We start from the raw sequence: 13078 nt of genomic DNA, 5'->3' as shown, positions 1-13078 counted from the left end.
GCAGGTCAGGCAGCATCCAGGGAACAGGAGAATCGACGTTTCGGGCATAAGCCCTTCTTCAGGAATGAGGAAAGTTTGTCCAGCAGTAGGGAGGAGGGACTTGGGGGAGGGGCGTCGGAAATGTGATAGATGGAAAGAGGTCAAGGTGAGGGTGATAGGTCAGACTGGGGTGGGGGCAGAAATGTGTTGCTGTTCCTTCAGTGTTGCTGGATCAAAATCATGGAACTTCCTCCCTTCCTATCGACATTGTGAGTCTGCAGCGGCTCAAGAAAGCAGCTTATTACCACCTTCTCATGGGCAACAAGGATTAGATTAGATTCCCCTACAGTGTGGAAACAGGCCCTTTGGCCCAACAAGTACACACTGACCCTCCGCAGAGTAACTCACCGAGACCCACCTCCCTCTGACCAATGCACCTAACAGTATGCGCATTTTAGCATGGCCAATTCACCCGACCTGCAAATCTTTGGACTGTGGGAGGAAACCGGAGCACCCAGGGGAAACTCACACAGACACGGGGAGAATGTGCAAACTCCACATAGACAGTTGCCCGAATTGAATCTGGGTCTCTGGCACTGTGAGGCAGCAGTGCTAACCACTGAGCCACCGTGCCACCCCAATGGATTGGTGATAACTGCTGATATAGCCAGTAATGCCCATTTTCTATTAATGAGTAATAAATTGATCTTCGAAAATGTTAACCTTCTTTGCCGCGACATGGTTGGGTCAGTAATCAGTCAATTGAAATGAGAACTGGATGTATGCATTGTTTCCTTTATGATAGTAAATTCTAGGAATAACAAAGCATGGTTTAAGTGAATTATTTACATATTATGTTTAATTTTATTACAACAAAGTATAAAGAAAACACATACTAGCCTATTCAACCCTCACAATGCTTTCTCTGGATAGCTACCCATACATTTCTTTCTATCCTGTGTTTTTCCTTGGGACATTGAAGGCCAGTCTCAATAGAGTTGGTTCGTTTCATCCTAATAAGGAACAAAATAGTTACATTTTGCATTGATGTTACACGGAAAGAAGTGTTTTTTTTATTTATCAGTTTCACAAATTGAAAGGTGATTGGACTGTTCCACAGAAACATACTTAAAGCAATCTTGTTATATAGTTTAGCACTTTGTCTCCAGCATTCAGATTTTGCTTACTTCCAATGGGGACAAAATGGCCTCTTTCAAATATCATTGAAATTTTGAAAGGAAATAACACAAAAGAAAGCATGGAACGTATCACTACTGCTGGCTAAACCACAGTACTTGAGAGCTCGAAGTGATCTACGAAATGTGTCAGGTCACAAATTTCAGCAGATTGAGCTGTGCACAACATAATTAATCTATAATGGCTTTTACTCTTCCCAATGAATTACTGGCAGAGTAAACCACTGAAAATTCCCTTTTACCACAAATCTCAAACATATAAAAATAAATAATGTAATATACAAAGACAATACATATGAAAATACCATTCCCATTGAGTTAGACTACATATAGCATGCCAACATGTACATAATGTTTATTGTCATTCGTTCTCGTACAGAAATGGCAGTGCACTATCAGAATGTTTGATATTTCTAAACCGTTATCTGATACGGATATAGGTGATAAAACGCATTCAATAACACATTTTGTGAAATACTTCTTGGATCATAATTTCAGGCTGTGCGTGCCATACATACAATTAACAGGGTTGCAACACAATATAAGTACTTCCCATACAAATAATTAATGTTCCTCGGAATAAAGACCGCTACTTAGGTAGCCATTTGTCCCATTGGTAGTGCTGTTATGTCCACTTTTTGACGTAGAAGGTGTTGAATCTTCTTCGTCAGAGCTGGTTTCAATGTCACTTCGATCATCCTTTGATACCTGACATTGAAATTAGGAATGCAAGTTAGCCATGACAGCAAAGAGAATGCATTTTCTCACTAAATAATCAGAGTGGAGTCATGCAAATCTAAAGCACAATACTGCATTCAGGAAGCCTAAATTAACATGGCAGCTGAGATGAATAGGTTGGATCAAAAACTATAGGAAATTGGTTAGTACGAACATAAAATTTATGACCATAAATTTACATAGAAAATAAAGAGTTAAGAGACTATAATCTAACAGGAAAATAAATAAGAAGTTTACAGGATTGGCAACTCATAATAAGCACTCTTGAAATTTAATATTTAATGCAAATATATCAGCTTTTTATTTCTGCTGTTTTAACAGACCATATTCAGATAGGAATATTAATGAGGTGAGGTATGCATCAAAAAGATATTTAATGAGCAATAATCACCATTAATTGAAATTTTGTAGCTGCCTATTGTGAATCTCACTACTGCTTTTCATAAATATAAAAGCTAAAATGAGATGCTTGCGAGATAGACCTAGACAGACTTCTCATCTGATTCTGGCATAAATATTGTCAAAGCCCATGTCATTCACCTCACCCTGTATGATTTAGCTATATAATTCACAGGAAGCTGACGATACCCCTTTACACACAAACAAATGCAAGTTCAGCAAGTGATTTAAGATGGCAAAAGAACATTGGCATTTATTGCAAGACGAATGCACCTTTTGAAATTTTGCTACAGTTGTACTTTTGTTAGGCTGCATTTGGAGTGCTGCACACATTTTTGATCTTTTCACTTAAGAAAGAATATAACTGCATTAGAATTTCTTCAGAAAACATTCACTCAACTGATTTCCTGAGGAGAAAGGTTTGTTTTATAAGGAAGGTTTATACAGGTTTGACCTATGCTCATTGGCATTTATAAGAATGATTGTATGATCCACTAAAATACCAGGCCTGATTTTTACCATTGTAGTGAGTGTCTGAACTGGGGTGATATGCTGGAATAAGTTGAGGAATCAATGTGGCAACCCAAACTGATTTCTTATTTTGGGATTGAAGGATAGTCCATAATTTGCTCATGCACAATTTCTGGACAGAACTGGCTATTTAAATTATCAAAAAGATCTGATTTTGGAGTGCCTGGTTTCTTAAACATGGAGTTTTACCCATTGTGTATTGTTTTTGGATAGGTATGGTACCTGATTAGAGAGCTGAGGTATCCCTGGGAATGTGGTCCATGGATACCTGAGGAATGATGGTGATCAGGATCCTTGAGAATGGACATCAAGTCTTAGATTACCTACACCGTGGAAACAGGCCCAACAAGTCCACATTGATCTGCTGAAGCACAACCCACCCAGACCCATTCCCCTACATGTACCCCTTTCACCTAACACTACAGAAAAATTAGCATGGCCAATTCACCTAACCTGCACATTTTTGGACTGTGGGAGGAAACCGGAGCAAACCCACGCAAACACAGGGAGAATATGCAAACTCTACACAGACAGTCACCTGAGGCGAGAATTGAACCCGGGTCTCTGGTGCTGTGAGGCAACAGTGCTAACCACTGAGCCACTGTGCCGCCCCAGTGTTGAGGAACATAAATCATTTGTGGGGAGGGATGGATGAATTAATGTACTAGTGTGCATTGTCAACAGTGGAGAAGATTATTTGTAAAAGGTGCATAAAGCTCTTGGAATCGTCCATTTTGTTAAGAGTTGTCAAAAACTGCCATGAAATGTCAATGTGTGGCAACCTATCTACAAAAATGTGTTTTTATAAAGACAGCACGTTTCTCAATAGGCTGTATTCTGCAATCTAGACCTTTAAGTAATAGAACTGTATTTTTTTTCTCCCATGTGCATGCGTTGCTTAGGTACATGAAGAGGGATAGAGTGGAAGGTAGAAGTGTGCACTAAGATAGAACAGTGACATGTGGTGCATGAGGGATCAGTAATGAGGTACAGGGTGGCACACGAGAGGTTTTGGGCAATGTTCTCCCGAAGGCTCTGCACAGGCAAGCACTGAGTTCCAGTTCCAGAATTTGCTGCTGAAAAGAAAATTAGAGAGAATGCCGGTTATGTGTATGGACATCGGACATTAGGTTGGCAAGGGTTGGCTTGGGTAGGGAACTGAGTGTGTGTGGGGATGAAGAGCATTGAGGGGTGGATAAATGTTTTATGTTTCTCCCCTTTGGTTCTACTCCTGGGACTCATTTGGCAGAGATAGCTCATCCTTTGGGATTGTGAAATAGCATACAATTGTGCAAAATGTATATTAACTTATTAAGACTGCCAACATTGTGAAGGACCTAAGCGGCACAGTGGCTCAGTGGTTAGCACTGCTGCCTCACAGTGCAAGGGACTCTAGTTTGATTCCAGCCTTGGGTGACTGTCTGTGTGGAGTTTGCACATTCTCTCCGTGTCTGCGTGGGTTTCCTCCAGGTGCTCTGGTTTCCTCCTGCAGTCTAAAGATTGCTGGTTAGGTAGATTGGACATGCTGCAGTATCCAGGGATGTGAAGGCTATGTTGATTAACCATGGCAAATGCGGAGTTACAGGATAAGGTGGGGTGTGGGCCTGGGTGAGAAAATTCAAAAGTGCAGAGTTGAAGGGCTGAATTATCTCTTCTGCACTGTAGGAATTCTATGGAACTTTTAAAAAAAGTGTGAAGCTAAAAGAAAGATGCTTGGTATTTCAGAATGCCTCTTCTGATAAACCATTGTAGGTTTATGCTGCTTGACTGATTTCCTCAGCTATCATTTTCACAATGAGGTGCCTATCAAATAAGCATTTTGATGGACAGCTCCAATTGTTTGCTGAATGGAAATTTCTTTTTTCCCATTGGGTACTGAGCACTTAGGTGAAACTTGACACCTCTCACCCACTGAGACCTGACACTGTTCCCTGCTGCCGGACCAGATACCCTTTACTCCTTCTGCAATTTGCTCAAGGCTTGCTAAATGTATCCTGTGGTTCCCAAAATCTTTCCTGCAGTGGCGCTACTAACAATTCATGATGCAATTAAAATCCAAACTGCAGCAAATAGAGATTTAAATTGTGATATTGCTGTCAATTCAAGGTGTTTGAAACCTGTAGCCTTTATACTAAATATAACTCTGTGTTAAGTACTTATTATTGAATTATTATTGAAATGAATACATTTTGCTACAGTGAATGATTTACATATAAAATGAAATATGGCATCTATGGGAGCATTAACAAAGATCACATTAAGAATAATGGGAAAAGAATAAAAACATTATTCTAATGATTAGGAAATACATTTGGAGATTTTAACCAGTGAAACTTACATGTAAAGGATTCCATTTCCCAGCCTTTCAAGTTTGGACGAGGAAGAGATTAAACAAGTAGAATAAGAGAAAACATAGTTTGGCATGATATCTTCTGTACCACTATTCAAAGTTAATGAGCTACAGTAACAATACTCAGCACTAGTGTATATAGGGCTGCATTTTATGCACCTCCCAGGCTATAGGATTGAGAGCACATAAAATCCACAGATGGCCTTCATGTCACCTTTTATCTGCCTATCCCAACCTGTCTGAAATTTTGTAGGAGGTTGAGAGGTTTAGAGATTGTAGGCAGGCTTCCCCTTCCAAATGACTTTTTAGGAGTGGGTGGAGAACTCCATAGTACCTCTTAAAACACAGCTCACAATTTTCTTGTAGGATACCGTACTCTCTCCTCAGTTGTGCCATATTACAGATGGGAACAAAGTAACAGAAGTTGTCATTCAATTAAATCATTGTTGATCTACCTACCTAGGTCAATCCTGATGTTGGCCTCTTCCCATCACCCCCTACTTTTGCCTCATTATTAATAGGTTTCATATAAGTCCCAGAGGCCATCAATTCTTCTGCCTTAACACCTCACTCTCCTCCAATCAGACTCTTCATGACCAGGACTTTTTGTTGCCCTACATAATGCCTTGTGATATGCATTAATTTTTTCATGTATTGGAGACTTCAAACAAGGATTGGAGGATGGGGGTAAGGATTGGGAGAGATGGAAGGTGGAGACATCAGAGGCACATGATGCACTGCAAAATTTAACAGGAGGATTTCAATCTCATTATTTCCTGCTCAGGGGGAAATTTGACAGTCCAATTGACAGACTGACCACCAGGAGATGGTGAGGAATGCAGATGCCGGAGAGTCAGAGTTGATAAAGCGTGGCTCTGGAAAAAGCACATCAGGTCACTCAGTGTCCAAGGAGCAGAAGAGTCGACTCTCCTGCTTCTCGGATGTTGCCTGACCTGCTGTGCTTTTTCCAGATTGACCATCTTCTAGGTGAATGGTGATGTGTCCAATGGTAGTAAAAGGCCATGGCTGAGGACTGTTCAGAATGCTTCCAAATAAACCAAAACTATCAAAGTTTGGCAGGAGGACCTTGGAACACAACCATTGGGAGGGGAGAAAAAGGCAAAAATTGGGGTCGGTCAATCTTGGTAGTGGTGAAAGGCTATAATCAGTGGTTAAGAGTCTGGAGGTAAATGCTTTTGTTCCTCCTGGACAGGCAGTGTTTTAAAAAGGACCTAACTGCTTAATCACTACTCAGATCTCTTTTTGGCTTCCAAAATTTCTTTGGGTAACCCAAATGACTGGCACTCCAGTCATACTTTTCAGTTCTAACTGAAGACATTAAGATCAGTTGCAATGCTGCTATTTGCAAGGGTTAAAATGCAAGTTGGCTTTCAGATGACTGGAAATAGCTGAGTTATAGAGATGGCTACTTTATTAAATACTGTGGCACAACATATTGCAACATATATCCAGGTCTCCTTAGCAGACTTAACAGATTTCCAGGATCCACAGTAGCTTGCTGTTGTATGAAGGAGAACATACCTTTCCTTTAGCAATAGCTTTGCATGTGATCCTTATGATGAGATATGACCAGAAACTATGCAACAGCTGAAGCAGCAACAAAAGCAAGTTGAAAATCCACCATGATGGGTATGGACCAACAATCTCCCAGCTTTCAAATAAAGTAGTATTTAATATCCTGAAACGAAACAAACTTTTTCAGCAAGCAATGCATTTGTTAATCTAATTAGTTAATTATCTACTTTAGAAAAAAGAATACACCGCTGTCTTCATGAACATACTCTTGATAAGCTCACTACTTCACACAACACAACTAACACAGCAAGCCATTAATAGCAGCTTGCCTAATCCCCTTTTCACTCAGAGTCAGTATCAATACTTCATTGTGTAGAATATATAATATCATTTAACATTTCAATGTGTTGCAGTTTTTTGCTATCCTTTAGTCTCTACCTGTACTATAAACTACATTTTGTAAAGATATGAGTAAAAATTATTTATGAAATAAAATTAACAAGTTTGTTAGTAAATTGGGGTCACTATTGTCAAGTTCTCACTAGGTAGGAATTAATGGCCTAAAGGAAACTTTCAATCTATCCTGGAAGTCCATGGATAGGACAATATTAAAATAATTTCAAACTGCAGATGACAGAAAGTAATGTAAGTTATGGTTAATTAACTTGGCACTTTTAAGTTGAGCTTTCCTATCTATATTTGTATAAACCTTTCCTTTGAAACAAGCTAGGTATCAAATACATTTATCTATAATTAGTTCTTTTGAAAACAAATTCTCTGTGCTCCAAAAAGCTTGTTACTTTATCTACTCGGTACAGCACCTTCAATAAATGGCTCATTGGCCGGTCTTTACATCCTTGGATTGATCTATGGTCCGTTTCTCATCCTTATGCTGCCTCTCAGAGACATCAGGGTGAAATGGTCCATATGCGAAATAAGCTCATTGCCATTTTGCTTGATTGCACAAGTTTTATTTTCCACTTGGCTTGGAAAATATTGCCAAGATTTCCAATTTCAAACCAAATGCTAGTGGTTGTGAAACCAGGAAATGGGACTCTTATACCATGAACTTCAGCAGATGATGATCTGGCATTGTGAGAAATGGATTCTTGATTCATTTAGTCAGGGTCCTAGTGCAATCTTTCACACCAACAACCCAAATATATCAGCACAGCTTCCATATATGTGCTGATGATGCCCACCTATATCTCTCCATCACCTACTCCAATTTCTCCACTGCCTCTCTTTGTCAAATTTCTTTAACATGCAACATTTGGATTAGCTAAAGTTTTCTTGAGCTGAAATCTCAAGTGATTGAAGCTGGCATTCCTTCATTTGAACCTCAAGCCCTTGTTACTGATTTTATCTTTGCCAGTCACTGTGATAGGTAACTAAACTGTGTCATCCTCTGGATGTAGGTTTGCTTGCTGAGCTGGAAGGTTCATTTCCAGATGTTTCATCACCCTATTAGGTAACATCTTCAGTGAGCCTCAGAAGAAGCACTGCACATGATTCCTGCTTTCTATTTATATGTTTGGTTTTTTTTGGCTTGGTGACATCACTTCCTGTGATGATGTCATTTCCCGCGGCGATGTCATTTCCGGTTCCTTTTCTCAGTGGGTAGCAGATGGAGTCTAACTCGAATTGTTTGTTGATAGAGTTCCGGTCTATTGTGTCATCCTCTCTATTGTATTTGATACAGAACTGAGATTTCAAGCCCATGTGTTCTCTATCACATAGACCATCAGTCCCTCACTGTAAGACTTGCCATATCCACCCCCAACTCAACTCAATTATTGTTGTCATCCTCAACTACCCATTTCTTAAACTTCAGATCATCCAAATCTCAGTATCTATATTCCCTAGCTCCCAAATAACTATCACATTATATAGTATTTGCCCATACAGCGTCTATCCCTGCAATGTCGCAATTTTGACATTTTCATTGTGCTTTTTGAATTTTTTCATTACCTTGCTGATATATCTCCCTTTCTCTACAATAATCTCATTGAACTTAGTACTCTTACTCAGGTTTATTGTTCATTGTACCTTTTGTCTAATGATCGTAGCTGCAGTTTGAACTGCTCAGGTCTCATGAACTGGAATTCTCCCTTTGTTACCTTGTCATTAATCTGTACTTCCTTCAGATGCCCCTTACAGTTCAATTCTTTGAGCAAGCCTTTGGTTGCCCCTCATAAAATGTCAAGTCTGGAGGTATCAAACACTACAAAAGCAGATGAGCTGAAGCACAGCAGAGCCAGGTGACATTACAGAGGTGGATATAAGTGAGGCTGCAAATTTGTGGTCAAAAGCTCATCTACCAAACCTGACACCAACTTGTTTTTTCAACCAGTGGAAAAATGCCAGGAAGAAGGATGGAGTCAGTGTCAAGCGGCAAGAAGTTTTGGTTGGTAGCATAAGCAACCTTTATCTGAAGGAAATTTCTGCATGTCCAGTATCAGGTATTAGGTAAGCAGTCTGATAATTTAAAGATAATGGAGACGTTTATAGGCGTGGTGATGAATCAGAGCTGGGTGTTGTCAGTGTTTAGGTCAAAAAGGCAATGTGCTTTTGGATGATGCTATGGATGGACAGCATGTAGATGAGGAGTAAGAAGAGGCCAGTCAGCTGGATCAGAATGTAGTGACTCAAACATAGAGTGCCAGGAACAGAGGCCATAGATTTAATGTTCATTTATCTGGATAGGTCAGTGGATTTGGATATTGTCAGTCATTAGAAAGGATTAAGGGATCCTAGAGTTGTTTTTTGAGAAAATGTTTGATGGTGGGAGATTCGATGGAAGCAGACAGTACCTAAAAATAGAAAAGTTCACAATATGGGGATATGGAAGGGAAGTGAAAAGTCAACGGTTTAGTGAGGACAACATCAAGAGAACGTGAAGTGGGTTTCATGTAAAAGATAAGCTCAAGATAACAGAGAAACTCAAAATGTATTGGGTTCAGGGCTCAGGTAAAGGAAGCATAAAGAATGTTTAACCCAACATGTTTTGGAAGGCAAGTGACAGAAACAGCTGATCAGATATCTCAATCATTGTGAAGTTTCTTACCCTTAATGTTACAGCTGAGAGTGAAAGAGGTGTTGAGTTTTAAGAAGATGGTTTGTCGTAAAGATGTCAGCGGTTATGTTTGCATTCCAGGATGATGATGCAAGATGGGACCTTTCAAGCTTGTGTTTGAGTATATTATAGAATGAAAATGAGGGCTGTACCTGGGAAACAGCCAGGTTGAAAAAGACAGTGATGGTTTTAATAGGGATGAGGGCTTCAAAGGAGACATGAGGGTAAGATTGAATGTATTGGTTCTGCAGAAATACTACAGTGAAAAATAACCACAGATTCAGGAGGATTTTCCTAAGTACAGTTGTAAATGAGTTGGAAAGTTTATTTCTGAGCTGGACACAGAAGGAAATGTAGCTGGGAGGAGGAAGGAGGATGTTGGTATAGAACAATAGAAGGAAGAGTTAAGGGATAATTTTATCTATGATTGATATGATGTGAGTAGCAAGGCCACATAAAAGGGCAAGGTCAGACAAATGGGCATGACTACGGATTAGGAAGTTTACATGGAGGGGGAGGGTAAGGCAGCATAGGAACTCCAAGGAGAAAGGACATGAAATTGAAATTACTGAGAATGAGAAGACACTCAGTGGAACTTTTGAGGAAGGAAAGCAGTGAAGATATTGTGGTCAGAAACATTTTATTATGCTTGGTTAAATAAGAGGTGAGAGAGTGAAACAAACTGAAAAACACGGTAGCTGCCAGAAACTAACAAAGTGGATAAAGTACAGCTTTAGTGAAGAAATCATCTGGGCAGGCCAAGGGGGTGGGCTTCTATTGGCAGACAGATCCCATATCCAGGTTTCATTTAAAGCTATGATATTGAAGCAATTAGCCACATTGAGTTCATGGATAGTAAAGGCCTTTTTACAAGTATACTGACATTCTAAAGGTACAGTGACTTGTGATGGGATACCAGTCTCTGTGGAGTTATTTCAGCACGTTAGCAACTTTTAAGGCATTTCTTGATAGACACATGAATGGGAGGTGAAAAGATGGATAAAAACTTCATATGGGTAAATAAGTAACAGGTCTAAGTAAGGGTTAGGAATCGGCACAGGTTTGGTGGGCTGAAGGGCCTGTGCTGTATTGCACTACTGTATATTGTATTGTACTTAAAGAGGAATAAGACAACAAGGGGAAAGAAAAACATTCAGGAATTTCTGGTCAATAGATCACTATCAGAATCTGTTCAGAACATTCAGCAAGGCTTGTACATGTCATACAGTGCATGTTTGGGTGTTTTACCCTACCTATTTTTGTGAAATTTTAAAACTCTTCTGAATAAAACTGATGTCCACTGTTAGACACAATTTGTATACACATAGGCAGCAATAAAGCTGCACAACATTTTCAAAAGTTTGGATATTTGTTATTCAATTTATTAGAAACAGTTCCTCTTCCTATTTCCTAACCCCTTCACTACCCTCAGTTGAAGAGTCTCACATAGCTCACTATTTGTATGGTAAATACCATGGTCATTAAATGTAAAGTGACTTGAAGCTTATTAAAAATAATCCAGAGTTCGAGCCTAATGTTCTCGGGACAAAGGTTCAAATCCCACAATGGCACATGATGATATTTGAATTCAATAAAGTCTGCAATTAAAACGTATGCTTGTCTATTGGTGACCATGTAACCATTGCTGACTGTCATAGAAAAATCTGGTTCACTAATGTCCTTTAGGGAAGGACATCTATCATTCATATCTTATCAGGCCTACATATGATCATAATAATCTGGTTGGTTCTTTACTACCCTCTGAAATAGCCGAGAAAGCAAATAAGTTCAAGGGAAACTAGTGATGGGCAACAAATGTTGGCCTTGCCAATTTTCACATACCATAAGAATTACTCAAGAAACAATGGTCAAATCCTGCAAAGAACTAGATCATATAGCTGATTTGGAAACAATTAAATACCCATCACATAGGATATCACCTGATGAAGGAGCGACGCTCCGAAAGCTAGTGTGCTTCCAATTAAACCTGTTGGACTATAACCTGTGTTGTGTGATTTTTAACTTTGTATAAGGACAGATCTGGTTATGCCATACATTTGTCAAAGTAAAGAGAGGGTCCCAGAGGACTGGAAAATTACTAATGCAACTTCCTGTTTAAGAAGGGAGTAAGTCAAAAGATGGGAAATTACAAGTTGATTAGCCTGACCTTGGTTGTTGGTAAGATTTTGGAGACCATTTAAAGATGAGATTTCTGTATACTTGGAAGTGCATGGTAAAATAGGGCAAAGTCAGCATGGATTCATCAAGGGGACGTCATGCCTGACAAATTTGTTAGACTTCTCTGAGGAGGTAACAGGCAGGTTAGACAAAGGGCAGCCAATGGATGTTATCTATCTGGACTTCCAGAAGGCCTTTGATAAGGCGCCACACAGGAGTCTACTGAATAAGATAAGGGCCCATGTTGTTACAAGCAAGGTGCTAGCATGGATAGAAGGTTGGCTGTCTGGCAGAAAGTAGAGAGTGGGAATAAAAGGATGCTCCTCAGGATGGTAGCTAATGGTAGCATTCTGGCTAAGCTTGCAGATGAGACAAAGATAGATGGGGGGCAGGTAGTATTGAGAAAGTGGGGAGGCTCCAGAAGGCTTTAGACAGGATAGATAAGTGGGCAAAGACGTCGCAGCTGGAATATAACTTGGACAGAGGCAGAGACTATTTTCCAAGTATGGTGAAAATACAGAAATCTTAAGTGCAGAGGGACATGGGAATCCTAGTCCAGAATTCTCTTAAGGTTACCTTGTAGGTTGAGTCAGTAGTTAGGAAAAAGTGAGGACTGCAGATGCTGGAGATCAGAGCTGAAAAATGTGTTGCTGGAAAAGCGCAGCAGGTCAGGCAGCATCAAAGGAGTAGGAGAATCGACATTTCAGGCATAAGCCCTTCTTCAGGAATGAGGAGGGTGTGCCAAGCAGGCTAAGATAAAAGGTAGGGAGGAGAGACTTGGGGGAGGGGCATTGGGAAGGAGGTTAAGGCGAGGGTGATAAGCCGGAGAGGGGTTGGGGTGCGGAGAGATCGAGAAGAAGATTGCAGGTCAAGAAGGCGGTGCTGAGTCCGAGGGTTGGGACTGAAAAAAGGTGAGGGGGAGGGGAAATGAGGAAGGTGGAGAAATCTGCATTCATCCCTTGTGGTTGGAGGGTTCCTAAGCGGAAGATGAGGCGCACTTCCTCCAGGCGTCGTGTTGCCATGGTCTGGCGATGGAGGAGGCCAAGGACCTGCATGTCCTTGGCGGAGTGGGAGGGGGAGTTAAAGTGTTCAGCC

At 40.2% G+C, this 13078-nt stretch overlaps 1 protein-coding gene across 3 annotated transcripts in view; it reads right to left on the bottom strand.

The window, feature by feature from the left end:
- Positions 1–813: 813 nt before the first annotated feature.
- The window catches only part of cers6 (ceramide synthase 6), a 250358-nt gene continuing 238093 nt past the window's right edge, over positions 814–13078 (bottom strand). For 2 of the 3 annotated variants that reach the window (XM_043693925.1, XM_043693927.1), the window contains exons 9-11: positions 6736–6892; positions 5182–5205; positions 814–1883 (exon numbers count right to left, since the gene is read on the bottom strand). In XM_043693925.1, the coding sequence (XP_043549860.1) occupies positions 1740–1883; positions 5182–5205; positions 6736–6892 (325 nt within the window). In that variant the 3' untranslated portion in view covers positions 814–1739. The remainder of the gene's footprint in view (positions 1884–5181; positions 5206–6735; positions 6893–13078) is intronic. The other variant, XM_043693926.1, reaches the window with a different exon arrangement.

The sequence above is a fragment of the Chiloscyllium plagiosum genome, chromosome 7 (assembly GCF_004010195.1).
Source record: "Chiloscyllium plagiosum isolate BGI_BamShark_2017 chromosome 7, ASM401019v2, whole genome shotgun sequence".
NCBI lineage: Eukaryota > Metazoa > Chordata > Chondrichthyes > Orectolobiformes > Hemiscylliidae > Chiloscyllium > Chiloscyllium plagiosum.
Note: the sequence above shows the minus strand (reverse complement) of the source record. Positions and strands in the feature narration are given on the sequence as shown.